Raw genomic sequence first — 14782 nt, forward strand, 5'->3', positions numbered from 1 at the left:
ATTGCTTCTTCTAGAACCGGTAAGCTGCACTATCCGACAGACGTTTGTGGGCCACTGTTCGAGGAGGAGCTCGAGTTCTGGGGCTTAGATTCGAATCAAGTCGAACCATGCTGTTGGATGACATACACGCAGGTGGGTATCGCGAACAGAAATCATAATGCATAAGATGTGTTATCTGACTATTTTGGGCCAAAAGTGAGCCTCTGATAAAAACTAAGCAGTCTGAGATAATTTATGTTCCGACCTACGATCCACGCCAGTATCGGTTCTTCCTAGCAAGAGCGGCCTCCGATTTTAAACCGATCGAGGACTGTCACAATGGCAGTATTCTCGAAACCGGCTTGGATAAAATCTTAACCGCCTCAACAACAGAAAAAAAATGTAAACTTCTCACATCATCTAGTCCGAACCCCATTCCCTCTGACGTCGGGATCTTCTGATGCGATAGCAAATTGACTCAACTCAATTGTCTACAGCTTTCAGCATTTGCATGAGATCTCTTCACATAATCTCGATTTATCAGTGGAAAAATTGAGTCTTCAAGGCTCTTTATCGAAATGTTTAAGCCGCCCTCCTTAGACTACATCGTTATAGAAAACTTGATAAGAGTCTTTACAAGAATATTTCCAATTTTGAAGAGTCTTCAGGGTGCACAGAGTTTCAGATCTTCAGTTTACTTTATACTATATATTTTATGCGATGATATTCTTTAATCTTGTTCACATTTTTCACTTACAGCACAGAGACACACAAGAGACATTAGCGGTATTAGATCGTCTGGATTTAGATACAGAAAAACCGTCCGAAGAGGAATTGGCGCGCAAATTCGGTTTCGAAGAGGACTACTACAAGGGCACATTGTCGTGGTGGCAAGAAATGAAACCGCGCATTTGGTCGCTCTTCGACGAGCCATACAGTTCGAATGCGGCCAAGGCAAGACACACAAAACCTCATCTAGCTCAATGGACCATTTCTAAAATTTCTTCAATTTTTTTTATTCAATAGACAATCGGTGTAGTTTCGGTATTTTTCATTTGTGTATCCATATTATCATTCTGCCTGAAAACACATCCGGATATGCGTGTACCATACCTCGTTAATACATCGGTGAATACATCCAGTGGTAATATGGCATGGTACATCGATAAACCGCAAACAAATGCACATATAGCTTTCTTTTATATCGAGTGTGTTTGTAATGCTTGGTTTACGTTCGAAATACTGGTAAGTATTGGAGTTACATAGATTATGTGGATTCGGTGTTGTATGTGTGCGATATAGTAGATTCGAATAGAGGTACAGAAAGAGATTTCTGAGAATACATAGAAACAAATATTAATTCTACAAGGATTCAACGAAACTAGTTTCGGATCTTCGGAATGCAGTCTCCCACTTCTGAGACTTCTTCCAAAGTCACATAATTTCTCTATATATTAATAGACAAGAAGAGACCTTGAATTTCTCAAGTAAAAGCTATTCATATAAAAATCAACTAGACTACTTGTATGTAGAATTTACGACGGTCTCAAACGGAGGATAGATGGTCAAAAATTCTCATATAAGACATTCCCGGAAATATATAGGACTTAGTAGTGAGGTTAAAATTTATTCGATTTATGACACTTGGGCATAGATAGAATCGTTCTAAAATGTATTACACTGGTCTGTAGACACAAAAGAATGCTTCAATGGGTCCATAATCTCAATCTACTGAACTACATGCAGTATTATATATAAATTATTACATTGCCGAAGACTTCTCTCAGAGCAGTTAGCCTGAGAGGTCTTGAGTTTCGAGTCTTATCAGGCACTCAGATTCCTCTTGAGTTGAGAATTGAGAAAATAAACCCGCCTCTTTAGTAGCTTATAGCTTCCCGAAACATTTAAGATCTAGAGCTTAATGTAGAACACATCCAAACATTCTTCTTTACCTATCCTTAAAGTGTAAAACAAACTTCTCTTTTTTCCATCAATTTTATAGGTTAGATTCATATCCTCGCCAAATAAATGTGAATTCATAAAGTCATCTGTTAACATCATAGATTATATAGCAACGCTTAGTTTTTATATCGATCTTGTGCTTCAACGGTTCGCATCTCATTTAGAGAACGCCGATATTTTAGAATTCTTATCAATTATACGTATTATGCGTCTATTTAAATTGACGCGTCATTCGTCCGGCCTTAAAATTCTAATACAAACGTTTCGTGCATCGGCAAAAGAGCTCACGCTGCTGGTGTTTTTCCTCGTATTGGGCATTGTGATTTTCGCAAGCCTAGTTTACTATGCGGAACGTATACAACCGAATCCGCATAATGATTTTAATAGTATCCCGTTGGGTCTATGGTGGGCACTGGTCACGATGACCACCGTCGGTTATGGTGATATGGTGCCAAAGACCTATATTGGCATGTTTGTGGGCGCATTGTGTGCGCTTGCCGGTGTGCTAACGATCGCACTGCCCGTACCCGTCATTGTGAGCAACTTTGCCATGTACTACTCGCATACGCAAGCCAGAGCTAAACTGCCGAAGAAACGGAGAAGAGTGCTTCCGGTTGAACAGCCCCGTCCACCAAGGTTGCCAGGTGAGTACTGTATTTTTAAATTCTTATATAATTTACAATCATATATTTCGGAAGAGTTTAATAATTTTACTTTGCAAACGGAAGACCTCTAGCATTGCATAGAGTTATTCTGATCTCTGTGAGAATAAATGTAATTTGAGAATGTTCGTCTGTTATTTTTCCGATAGACGGATAGCTCGAGAAAAATATTTCGATAAAATCAGCTTGATCTTTCGGTGCTTATAAAGGACATGTATTCCATTATATACCCAAGGTATCTCGGTATTATTAATGAATTGGGATCGGTTCTTTGCCATACCCAAAAAATGGTCTCATTCAATAATATATTTCGAGAAAAAGAGTTTTACATTGAAGGAAAAATATTACGAGACTGAATGGACCAAAATTTTTTTCAACGATCTCTTAGTATAGGTTGTGTATCGGACAACAACCATGCCTACTAGTCATAAAAGCATCATTAAACCCGATTAATGTTTATTAAATTCAGCCTATATATCTATATAAGCAATTTTTACGAGATTTAAAGTGCTTTAAGTGGCATCTCTGTTCCAAAAATTGGAGAAATCCGTTCATATTCTCCACTAATCGGGCTTGACGTTGAATACTTCTGCTCCAACTTAGTCTTCCAAAGAGTAGTGATTCCTAAAACCGCTTTTTATGGAAGACAACCCTTACATGTCATATTAAAATGCGCTCCTAAATGTATGCTTCTTTTTTCTTTGATTTAAATTATAAAAAAATTCTAAATGAATGCTTATCGGTACATATTCCTGCCTAAACATTTATTTAATTTAAATTTAATGCTATTATTTTCCTAAATATATATTTTTTTACCTATTTATTAACCAATTCACCACCTTCCAGGTCAAACGGGCGGCGTTAGCGGTTGCGGTACACCCGGTTCCGGACCGCATTCCGGACCAATGGGATCTGGCGGCACCGGTCCGCGGCGTATGAATAATAAAGCGAAGGATTTGGTCAGTCCGAAGTCAGGTAAGTGAACGTTGTGTTGTGCGCCTAAAAGACGACTAAGTTTGTGCAATTTCTTATTTATTTGCTTAAAAAAAAACCTATGCAGTTAAGCAAATTTTATATATACTCGTGTATGCATATGCGCGCAACGGCTTCTTTCCATAACCATAAACATATTTTTGTTATGAATTAAAAGCAATTGCAAAACCTACATGCAAACAATAACAACAGCAACAGCAACACACATATACGTGTAAACAAATATAGCATAATAACGTTATAATAATAAGCAAAATTTGTGAAAATTAACGTATATAGTAGGCGCATTAGACTGGCTTCAAACAACACGCACCGCACAGCAGCGGCCAACTAAAAGCTATAATAATATATATCTACTCATATATTCCTAGTTTGCCAGTCACCAGACGCAACAGTGTGTTAGTTTATATATGTATGTCGAACACTGCAAAAACATAAACATAAATATGTATACATAATTAATGCTAAGCGTTAGGCACTAACTAACTAACTATGTATGTATGTTAACCTGTCCACACTGCCTAGCCCCCCAAGCTAACCAGCAAACCAAAAATGCAGCTTTTATATGCCAAACCAAGCAGCAAATGTTCCGCACCGCCAAACATAGACGTCTAATCAAAAATTTATACAACAATTTTCACTTGTAACTAGCATATGTATGGCTATGCGCCTAAAAGTATGCTACACACCGCATATATGTATTTATATTCATATAGGTATTACAAACCAACAACAACAACTCCAATTTGTCGTACCCAAGCAAAATTTTCACCCCTACCTCCTGCTAGAAAAATTTTAAATTACCTGCTGCACGCGTACTCCCAGCAATAAAGAAATTCTCATAAATACATACAGACATACCTACAAGCATATGCATATTCATATTTTGTGTGACTACATATTGGCGCAAATGTCATACATATGTATATAGAATTTTGCGTACTCATATTACCCATTAAAGCTGTGCCGCCCAACCCACCGCTCTCATGCTCACACATACATAGGTAGGCATATGTAGTTATGTTTTAACTGCTCAACATGCATGGGGCCGTCGGCCGTTGCGTACTGTCCTGCAATCTGTGCGACAAAATTTAATAATCCAAATCCGCCTATTTCGCTAAATTTAAATAGTCCTACAATTTATAATACTTAAGTGGGGCTTCATTGTTGTTTTAAAAGATTAATTCATTCAGATTTTTTGCCACATTCTACATGTTTATACTTATAAGTGTGTAAATGACGGCTCATTTATATAAATTTAAATGCCTACATCCCATTCATAAGCGTTAATAATTTGTTTCGTTAAAAGTGATTTAAACAGCGCTCAACACTGTATGAATGTGTGCCGTAAAGCTTCAACGACGGCTTCTTTGTTTTTATAAGTTAAATCACAGAAAAATTTAGCATACATCTAGGAGCGGATTTTAACAAAAAGTGTGTCTCGAAAAGGCTCTGTATACGATAGTATTTATTGCTTTTATAGCTGGAATCGCAGTTTAACTTTTAGAATATTCTAATTACAATATTGTAAAGCATACATTTAGGAGCGCATTTTAATAAGTCCACACTTTGATATATAGTTTTTTTCAGTTTTACGGAGAACAAATAATTTTTTGTTATTCGTTCGATATGATCCAGCGAATTCCAGTTTTGACAACCGTTTCGCAAAGGACACCTTTAATACCATCGAAATTTAGTTCAGCTTCGTTCCAAATTTCAGATCTACGGACCTCTACCTCAGAAACCCTTATACTAAATAGGAAATACTTTTTAACCCAATAGCAATTTAAACTACCGTTTAGCAGGGTATACTGTGTGACCTCTTTTAAACGGATCCTTAATATTGTTCCCATATTCTTTGATCCCTGAAATATTGCGACTAGTTCCAATTTGGTCGACACATGACATATACGAGACGGTTAAAATACTCTTCAGTAAGGAAATGTTCTTCTCATTGTTTGTAATCTTTGTTAGGGATATTTCATTGTTAAAGGTCAAAGGACCCAAGGTAGCTTGGAGTTTTAAAATGGTATTCCAGAGTTGATACATTCCTGATTTACAGAGTTTCGTACCGTAAATCACATTCCATATCTAGGCGACAGTTTTCATATGACATTTTGATTTCCTAAGTTCCTTTAAGAATATTTCGGGCTCTTATATTAGAGGGAACTTATAGCGGTTAATTAATAAGCTTTAAGTTAGGAACACATTATTTAGTTGAGATTCCATTCGATTTCTCGACTTTTGAGTAGCACACTTAATGATTGTAGAAATATTCAGAGGCAAGCGCTCGACTCTGTAATATATTAAACTAGAATTGTGTTCGTAATAAATTTGGTCTCTTAAAAGGGTAAATAAAGAAATAAATGGAGGTCAGACTAGCGATAGATAGCCCAAAGAGGGCGTATTGGCTTATCTGAGACCATTCTAGGTCAAAAAACCTTGCGTGTCCAAGGTTGAGAACCATGTTGGATCGCATAATCTTTCTCACTACTAAATTTACTGGGTTAGGTTTAGTCCACATTGGATTAGTCAATACGTATCTTCTTGTCTGATACGACAATATCCCGAACCAGACGAGACAAAAACGCATGTTCGCTTGGTATGGGTTAGAGCAAAATATCTTGTTGTGTCTTATTAGTCAAAAACGTTTTTGACTAAGCTGGTTTGGGTTGAGCTTTCAGGAGTGTTTAAGTGTGGAGTGGCTTAAATAGCAGAACAACTGAGGTAATGGTTTCGCCCAATAAAATTAGTTTATTAATGCTTCTAAAACAGTGTTTCAATACTGTTATACTCTTTCGCTCTATATCTTTGGCATTACATTGAAAATATCTTCGGTAGGCAACCCGTCGTTCCACAGCAGCTTTAGGCTTAAAATCAACGATTGAATGTAACGGTTTGCAGATGTGTAGACAGCATAATGCTGTCTTTAAATGTTAGGCAAGGTTTTTTTTTTAACTTCTCATCGAGATTTTCGCTTGATAACCGTATAGTTGCTTCGAAATTTATTTTAATATAATATTCTTTCAGGTTATTTGAAATTATTTTAGCTACCCATTTAATTTGATCAACTACTATATAACCCTTTATATAATGTATATAAGATATGTTCAATATTTCATATATGTATATATATGTATATGTTCGTATGTATTGAATATCCTATATGCTTTACCTGTTTAACATCATTATTATTATACAATGTTTGTGTTTTTGTAAATATAGATGAATACTCAACCATGATTGGCAAGCCAAAGGATGGTAAAATGGGTAGGCTGCTTTGAAATAAATAGCGGCGTTGCTCACCGCACATAGCTGTGCCACAACCAACCATAGCCATGCATACTGGCGTCATAAGCAACAATAATACAACAAATACTGTTGCCAATATTGTTGTTGTTGAACAAATTGAGAACAGTGAAAAACCAAAACAAAAACAAAGAGTATGCATAAAGCAAACGACAACGACGACCAAGGAAATGCTTGAATGTAGACTTTGAGACTTTTCGAGCAGGCTACTACTAGCGCACTAGAGGCAATAACAAAAAAACATCCATCCAAAAAACGAAAATTAAAAATTAAACAACAACAACAAATGCACTTTCATACAACTCACTGTAAATATATCATAGTAAACAAAAACACCAAAAAATCTACAAAAATATATGTATGTATGTAAGCTAACAGCGTCAAAACACCTACACCTAGCGACCCAAACACCTACCAACACACACACTATCTAATTGTAACCAAAATACATATAATCAATTCAAAGTGATCCCTACCGATCAGGCAACAACAACAATAACGCCATTAATATAATACATCAAAAAAAAAATTACAATCAAATATAGCAACAACAACATATGTATACTACGATGATCATACAAGCACCACCCCCATCCACCAGACCATTGGGCCAACCCACCAACAATTTTATGCTTTCCTGAAGAAACGCTAGCTTCGTCTTGCAACGCGCTTTCTTTGCTGTGGTATGTGTAAGTTGCGTTGTGTAGATCACTACTTGAGCGACCGCCTTGGTGGGGTTGCTTGAGACACAACAGCGCTACTTACTTTTATAACGTCGTTTGCTTTCTATTTATTACGTAATTATTGTTATTGTCGTAATGGCGTGTCGGTATGTGTCTGTGTTTTACTTCTACTTCATATTCTTCTTCTTCTTCTACTACTACTACTACTACTACTACTAAGTTGCTTGCTGTTTAACGCCTGGTGTTCTCATAAATGTCTAGCTACAGTGCTTTATTGTGCAATATATGTAATTATGGTATCTTGATATAGAGGTTTCTTTCTTGAGACGCAGTTTTTGCCGTTAAATAAGGAAAGTGATGATTCTTTATAGTTCTTTGAGTTAAAAGAAAGCTTTGTGGACCACAAAAAAGCTCGAAAAATCTTAGTTTTATTAAATTTTCTGATTTAAATAGGGATTTTTCAGGATTAGTAGTTCTCCAAAATTATTAGGGTGGCCCTTTTTCTTTTAAAAAATATTTATGACGATTTTTTTCTGAAATTATATTCATTACATGGTGTTCCGAATAGGGAGTAGGCAAGAAAATCTTATTATTACCAATTAGGGTAGTCCATTTTTAATTTCGAACATTTTCATACAATTCCTTTGCACATTAGGTTGATACTTCTTTAGACTTTTGTTCTCATTTACCTTTAATTTTAGTAATATTGATTCAAAATTTACAAATATGAAAGATTCTGAAGCTTTTTAAGATGTTGTATATATAGGGTGTCTCTTTAGAGGTATCAACATTTTTAGAGGAATATCTTCTTCAAACCCCTATTAACTTAATTGTATTGGTAAGTGGTTTAATCAAATGGTTAAAAGTCAATAAAAAGTTCCATAGGCCCAAAATGAGCACCCTTTATATCAAATACTGGGCTTAACATCAACAAGGGTTCGAAGAACTTCAATTGTACTCAGTTCGAAATTATATTTTTATAATATTATTATTTCCTATGATAATATGAACCACCCTAAAATATTTCATAGAGCATAAATTCTTCGAACAAAATACTCCCATTGAGTTTTTTTCTTTGATCTTAATTTAAAATCCACATTATTTTGTATCATTTCAACAAGGATAACCAACTATTGTACTTTTCAACTTTTCATATTTCTCCAACTTTTTATATCTTTCAGATATGGCCTTCAGTTTCGACTAACTATTTGTACATGTTGTTGTAATACCCGATAACGTAACCTCAATTCTCAAATACAAATCAAACAAACAAACAAACAGTATGCAAAAATGAAATGCACTACAAAACACTACCATGATTTTAATTTCCATATATATGTATACCGTTATAATGTAAATTGTGTACCAATTGTGAAACAAACACCAACAAAATGCGAACCATATGTACCAACAAATTTGAAATGAAACGAAACGAAAGAAAACGTGTAACCAAAACTCAAAAAACTCGAAAAAATCAAAAACTCGAAAACCAATTCAAAACGAAAATGTCACAAAAATGCATACCTGCGGATACTGGGCGGGTGTGTTCATCTTCCTAAATGTACATTTTTCCTCAATATAATTACTTGTAAAAAATTTTTATACTTTTTTCCTCCAGACATTTACAAACTAGTGCAATTATTGGTATATGTAAATATACACAAGTATTGAACCCGATTTTTTACGCTGCTCCCCAATAGCACCACCCTTTAGTATAGAAATATTTTAGTGTAGGTGTGAATAGCCCGCTGAGATTTGTGTTTCACACGAACCCTCTACTCCCTCTTTTTTAATCCAAACTTTATATTATTCTGTTTTGAAAAAGAAAACTATCAATTGGCGTCTCTAATAATTTAGACAGTGCTGTATATATATGCTTAAAGCTGATTTTGAATTGAAATTCGCTTATTGTTTTTGTTACACTTATTAACTTTTTGTATATAATGCATGTTATTAGATATATCTATGTATTTGTACATAGTCAGTTATACTTTTTGATTGAGTGAAAATTTTCTTCAAGTATTTTTTGATGAAAAAAATATTTTATTTTTAGTTTTAAAAGTATTTATCTAGTTCAGATCTTTATTAATAAAATTTTAATTGAAGTCTGAAAATTATCTTATAAATAATAATGAAGTTTGAGGAATGGCCTAACCCTGAAATCCGATATCCTTTCATTTATAAAAAAATAATATCCCTAGTTTCTTAAACTTGTGAAACCTGTCCTTTCAATTTAGGAAAACCGACATTGTTTCTTCATTAAATGGAGAAATATTTGTCGCAGCGATCATGGAAGCGAATACTTGTTCGAAGCCCAGCCCCTCTATAGGGTAAGATATATCCGTTGTTTATTATTAGTTTTCAATCGAGACTCGAACAATCCTTAACATCCTAAAAAATCAACCATTTTCAGCCTCTGCGTCCTCTATAAAACCTCTAAGAATCACATCGTCTGTTAAATGAGAACCAAAATCATTATTGACCTGCAGTTAATACGCATTTGTCGCAATTTTCCGAGAGTGTCTGATATATCGAACTCTTTTTCATTGATACTTTAGTAGAATATAATATGCACCAGATAATTACCACAAAGGATTTAATTTATTCTACGATGAAACAAAGTCTTCTTCAAGACTATCAAAATAGTACTCACGATGCTGGTATCAGAAATTATCTCTTAGGGACCTATATGACTATACCGTAACAGAAAATGATTTTAGCTTTACCTGAGAGCTCTCATTTAAGCCTGTTACGACTGTAATCTCCAACATAGAAAACTAACCGTATTTTAATTGAATGTTATCCACACCTTTGGATATTTTATAAGGTTTATAGAGCTCAGAGAACCAAAATCTATCATGATCGCAGTATACAGATATCCAAATAATGAAAGCTGAACCCATTTGAAAATTTAAATTATTTAGTATAAAGCTAGATTGGTTCGAAACGAGAAAAAAAGTGTGGGTTGCCACCCATTTGAAAATCCGACGGAGCTATTTATAGTGAAAGCTGCACCGATTTGATTTTTTTGATTGTACTGTGTAATGCTAGTATGGCTCGAAACCAAAAAAATTTAGGGTTGCCACATATATGTATATAAATAAATATATTTAAAATATTTAAGATAAACAAATCATGCCATAAAATAATTATTGCAATATTGGTATCAGACTAAATATTTTTAAGAAGGTAAACATATTTTTGAAAATGGTTGCCACCTTTTCTTAAATTAATTTTATGTATATTGATTTCAAATAATTTCACTAGCAGCCAGTGAATTTTCGTTTGTAAAAATTTTATGAAGGAACTAAGAACTATAACTGCTCTTTTTATGAACACAACTGTATTAGTGGGAATATCTAACGAAATTATGGAAAATAAAATATTTTATGATATTTTTGTTTAATATTATAATTTTGAATAATTTTTTTCTTTTTCAAAAGCATATTCACTCAATAAAAAGTACTTTTAAGCCTAATTAAATGTACATAATACATTAATAATTGCCTGCTTTGCTTGTGTAAATGCTTTATGCATGCTTTCCAACATTTTTAAAAACAAAAAATAATAATTTTTGGTTGCTTTTACACCTTTTTCACCTTTTACTATTTGAACTTAGTAATTTAGTTATGAAAAAGTAGCAGAAACAATTAAATTTAGCGGAGTTACTTAGAATTCGTGAATTTTTCTACAATCTGGCACCGCTTGGCCTCTACCAATTTGCAGCTTAGCTCTTTTAGAATTTACTTGCATCGATTGCACCGGTTACAGTTACTTGAAACTTAGCTTTAAATTTTGCTTTTGGAAAACTTACAACAAAAATTATATTTTATTAATATTAAATGTTTTTTTCTCTTTCTCTCTATAATTGAAATAAATTAAATAGGTCCCATCGGCGCCAGCATTGTGGCGATGAGTCCGCGCACTATGTTGGACTTAAATCCGGCATTGGCGATGGGCAAACCGACCTTCGAATCGAAAGGTCCACCAATCACCAGCAAGGATATCAAGGATGCAACAACCATACGCAATCCACTGGATGCCGGTGGCAAGAAGAACTTTTTATAGATGTAGTATTTGTATAAAAAGTGTAGTCAACAAATTAATGAAAATAACGTAAAAGAAAAAAAACACTAACAAATAATTAAAAAATAAATAGTAAATAAAAGATATTATGACAAATTATATGCGAAAGTAAAGCGTACTGTTTCAGAGTGAGAAGCAAAATACAAAAAATACGCAAAAAGGTAGTAGAAAGCGTAGTAGAAAGTGTGGTAGAAAAGGTAGCAGAAAAGTTAGTAGTTTAGAACAAATGTGGCGGAGCGTGAATTGTACCAAACCAAAATGCATTTTAACTAATTGACTAATTAATTTAAATACTATTTAGCTAAAAAATATATATAAAAAATAAAAGGAGGGAAGCCTACTAGTTATTTCTAATCTACATGCATACATACATATATACATACATGAATAGCAAATTCTAATAGCCTAAATATTTCTAACCAACTGCATACATACTTACATGTTTATCTACAACAAAAGCATAACTTATATATGTATATATAACTTATACTACTTACTACTCCATATACATTATTGTCCATTAACCAAAGCATATACCAACAACAAAAAATATACATATATACCTGCATACTTACTTACATATAACCTAAACGAAACCAAAAATTTAACGCTTTTATTCCAAACGAATTTGATTGAAGAGTAAATTATAGGAAAAATATTAAATATGAAAAATACTAAAAATTGCAACGCTCAACTCCCAGCTTCTAAAATACAAAAGCAGTTGAAAAAATTCTATGTTTAATTGGTGCAACGGTAATATTTATGAAAATTCCTAATAATAAATAGCCGAAAATATAATAATTTAAATGAAAGTGCTGAAGTTGTATGGCGACCAAATACAGGGTGTCTCAAGATAGAAGTAAATTAAATAAAGCGTGTTACGGCAGTTTGTTTGCTACTTTATATTTTGATATTTCTTTGAAAACTATTACTAAATGATTGTTATGAAAATTTTCCGATGGTATAGGTAACAGAAAAGGTAGTAGAAAGGGTAATAGAAAAAGTAGGAAGGGTAGTAGAAAGAGTAGTAGAAAAGGTAGTGGAAAGAATAGTAAAAGGGCAGCAGACAAGTTAGTAGAAAATTTTAGTGCGAAAAATATTATTAATTTTCTGAAAATAATTTCATAATTTTGTCGATTTCGAAAAAATAATTATTTATATAAAAAATAGTTATTTATATAAAAAAAAAACTAACTGACATATCAGACGTTGTTTAACTAATACTCTTATAATTTTTTTTTATTTTTAAATAATTTAATAAAATATTAAAAATAAATTTAAAAACAAATCTTTTCGTCAGTATTCTAAAACCCCGTATACCTATTCAAATCTAAGTAAATACTACATATCCAAGCCTCCTGGTCCGTTAAAACATACATACGTACTTGAGTACATATATCAAATGGTAACAAATCGAATTGTAAACATGTTTTTCTTTTAACTAAGTCTAAATTAGTGTGCGACTTTTAGAATTATAAACAAAATGTTAGTGTTTTTTTATGCAAGAACTAAATGAAAAATTATAGTAAATTATGAAAACAAAATGTTTAGAAAAAAGTACAATAAATAATGAAATTCGAAATGGAAATTTTTTGTTGGCTTTGATATTAATTTATAAAGAAAAAATAATATTTTAATGTTGAATTTAATTTTTTTTATTTTTTAAATACATTAAAAAAAATTTAATAAACTGTTGTTATTATAGTTATAAAATATGTATTATTAATATTGAAATTAAATTTATTTAAATTATTCATTTTTTTATTTTATTTACTCCCAAAAAATAAAAATAATATTTTTAAAGATTTGTAAATTAAATTTTAATATTTTTTTTTATTAATTTTTAAAAATATTTAATTTAATTTAATAAAGCATATATTTTTATGAAAAATGCCATAATTTGCTTCTAGAAAAGTTATTTTATTTTTTTGTATTCTTAATTTTTTTTTAATTATTTTTTTTTTTAATTTTTTAAGTTAATGATTTTATTAATTTAATTTTTTATAAACTTATTTTTTTGTTTTCAAATTTATTTACAATAAATTATATTTTTATGAAATTAAAAATTGATATTAATTTATAAAAAAAATATTTTAATGTCGAATTTTAATTTTTTTATTATTCAAATCATTTTTCATACATTTTTTTATAGTTTGTTGTTATTAAAGTTATAAAATATTTATTTTTAATATTGTAATTAAATTTATTTTAATTATATATATTTTTTATTAACTCCCAAAAAATAAATATAATATTTTTAAAGATTTGTAAATTAAATTTTCATATTTTTTTTTATTAATTTTTAAGAGTATTTAATTTAATTTAATAAAACATTTATTTTTATGAAAAGTGCTATAATTTACTTCTAGAAAAATTATTTTATTTTGTTATTAATTTTTTATAAAATCTTAAATTTTTCTGACTTATTTTTTTTTATTATTTTTATTTGATTTTTGAATTTAATGATTTTTTAATTTCATTTTTTTATATTCTTATTTTTTGTTTTCAAATTTATTTACAATAAATGATATATTAATGAAATTAAAAATTGATATTAATTTATAAAAAAATCACATACATTTTTCATTCATTTTTGTAATAATTTGTTGTTATTAAAGTTGTAAAAGATTTATTATTAATATTGTAATTAAATTTATATAAATTATATATTTTTTGTACGTACTCCCAAAAAATAAAAATAATATTTTTAAAGATTTGTAAATTAAATTTTAATATTTTTTTTATTAATTTTGTAAAGTATTTAATTTAATTTAATAAAACATATATTTTTATGAAAAATGCTATAATTTACTTCTAGAATTGTTATTTTATTTTTTTATTAGTTTTTTATATTCTTAAATTTTTTTTGAGTTATTTTCTTTTATTTTAGAATTTAATGATTTTACTAATTTCATTTTTTATATTCTTATTTTTTTGTTCTTAAATTTATTTTGTTTTTTATTTTACAACTTTATTAATTTTTTAAATTTTGTTTAATATTTTTTTTATTTTTATTTCAAAAAAAAAAATTAATAAACTAATTTTTATTATTTTTTAAATAAACAATAACAACTGTATATAAAACCAAAAGAGTTTCTAAATACATAT

The 14782-nt window shown here is 30.9% G+C and overlaps 1 protein-coding gene across 3 annotated transcripts in view; it reads left to right on the top strand.

Moving 5' to 3' along the window:
- LOC105216144 (potassium voltage-gated channel protein Shaw) overlaps positions 1-12138 on the top strand; it is a 31056-nt gene extending 18918 nt beyond the window's left edge. The window contains exons 3-9 of one of the 3 annotated variants that reach the window (XR_008470401.1): positions 15-132; positions 739-933; positions 1006-1224; positions 1982-2585; positions 3450-3578; positions 8770-9129; positions 11475-11615. Coding sequence is in view for 2 of the 3 variants with exons in the window: in XM_054227364.1 (XP_054083339.1) it covers positions 15-132; positions 739-933; positions 1006-1224; positions 1982-2585; positions 3450-3578; positions 11475-11656 (1447 nt within the window). In the remaining variant the exon portion in view is untranslated. Of the gene's footprint in view, positions 1-14; positions 133-738; positions 934-1005; positions 1225-1981; positions 2586-3449; positions 3579-6821; positions 6964-8769; positions 9130-11474 lie in introns of those variants that run through there. The other 2 variants (XM_054227365.1, XM_054227364.1) reach the window with 2 other exon arrangements.
- The last annotated feature ends 2644 nt before the right edge of the window (positions 12139-14782 follow it).

Source organism: Zeugodacus cucurbitae, chromosome 3 (genome assembly GCF_028554725.1).
Source record: "Zeugodacus cucurbitae isolate PBARC_wt_2022May chromosome 3, idZeuCucr1.2, whole genome shotgun sequence".
Classification (NCBI taxonomy): domain Eukaryota; kingdom Metazoa; phylum Arthropoda; class Insecta; order Diptera; family Tephritidae; genus Zeugodacus; species Zeugodacus cucurbitae.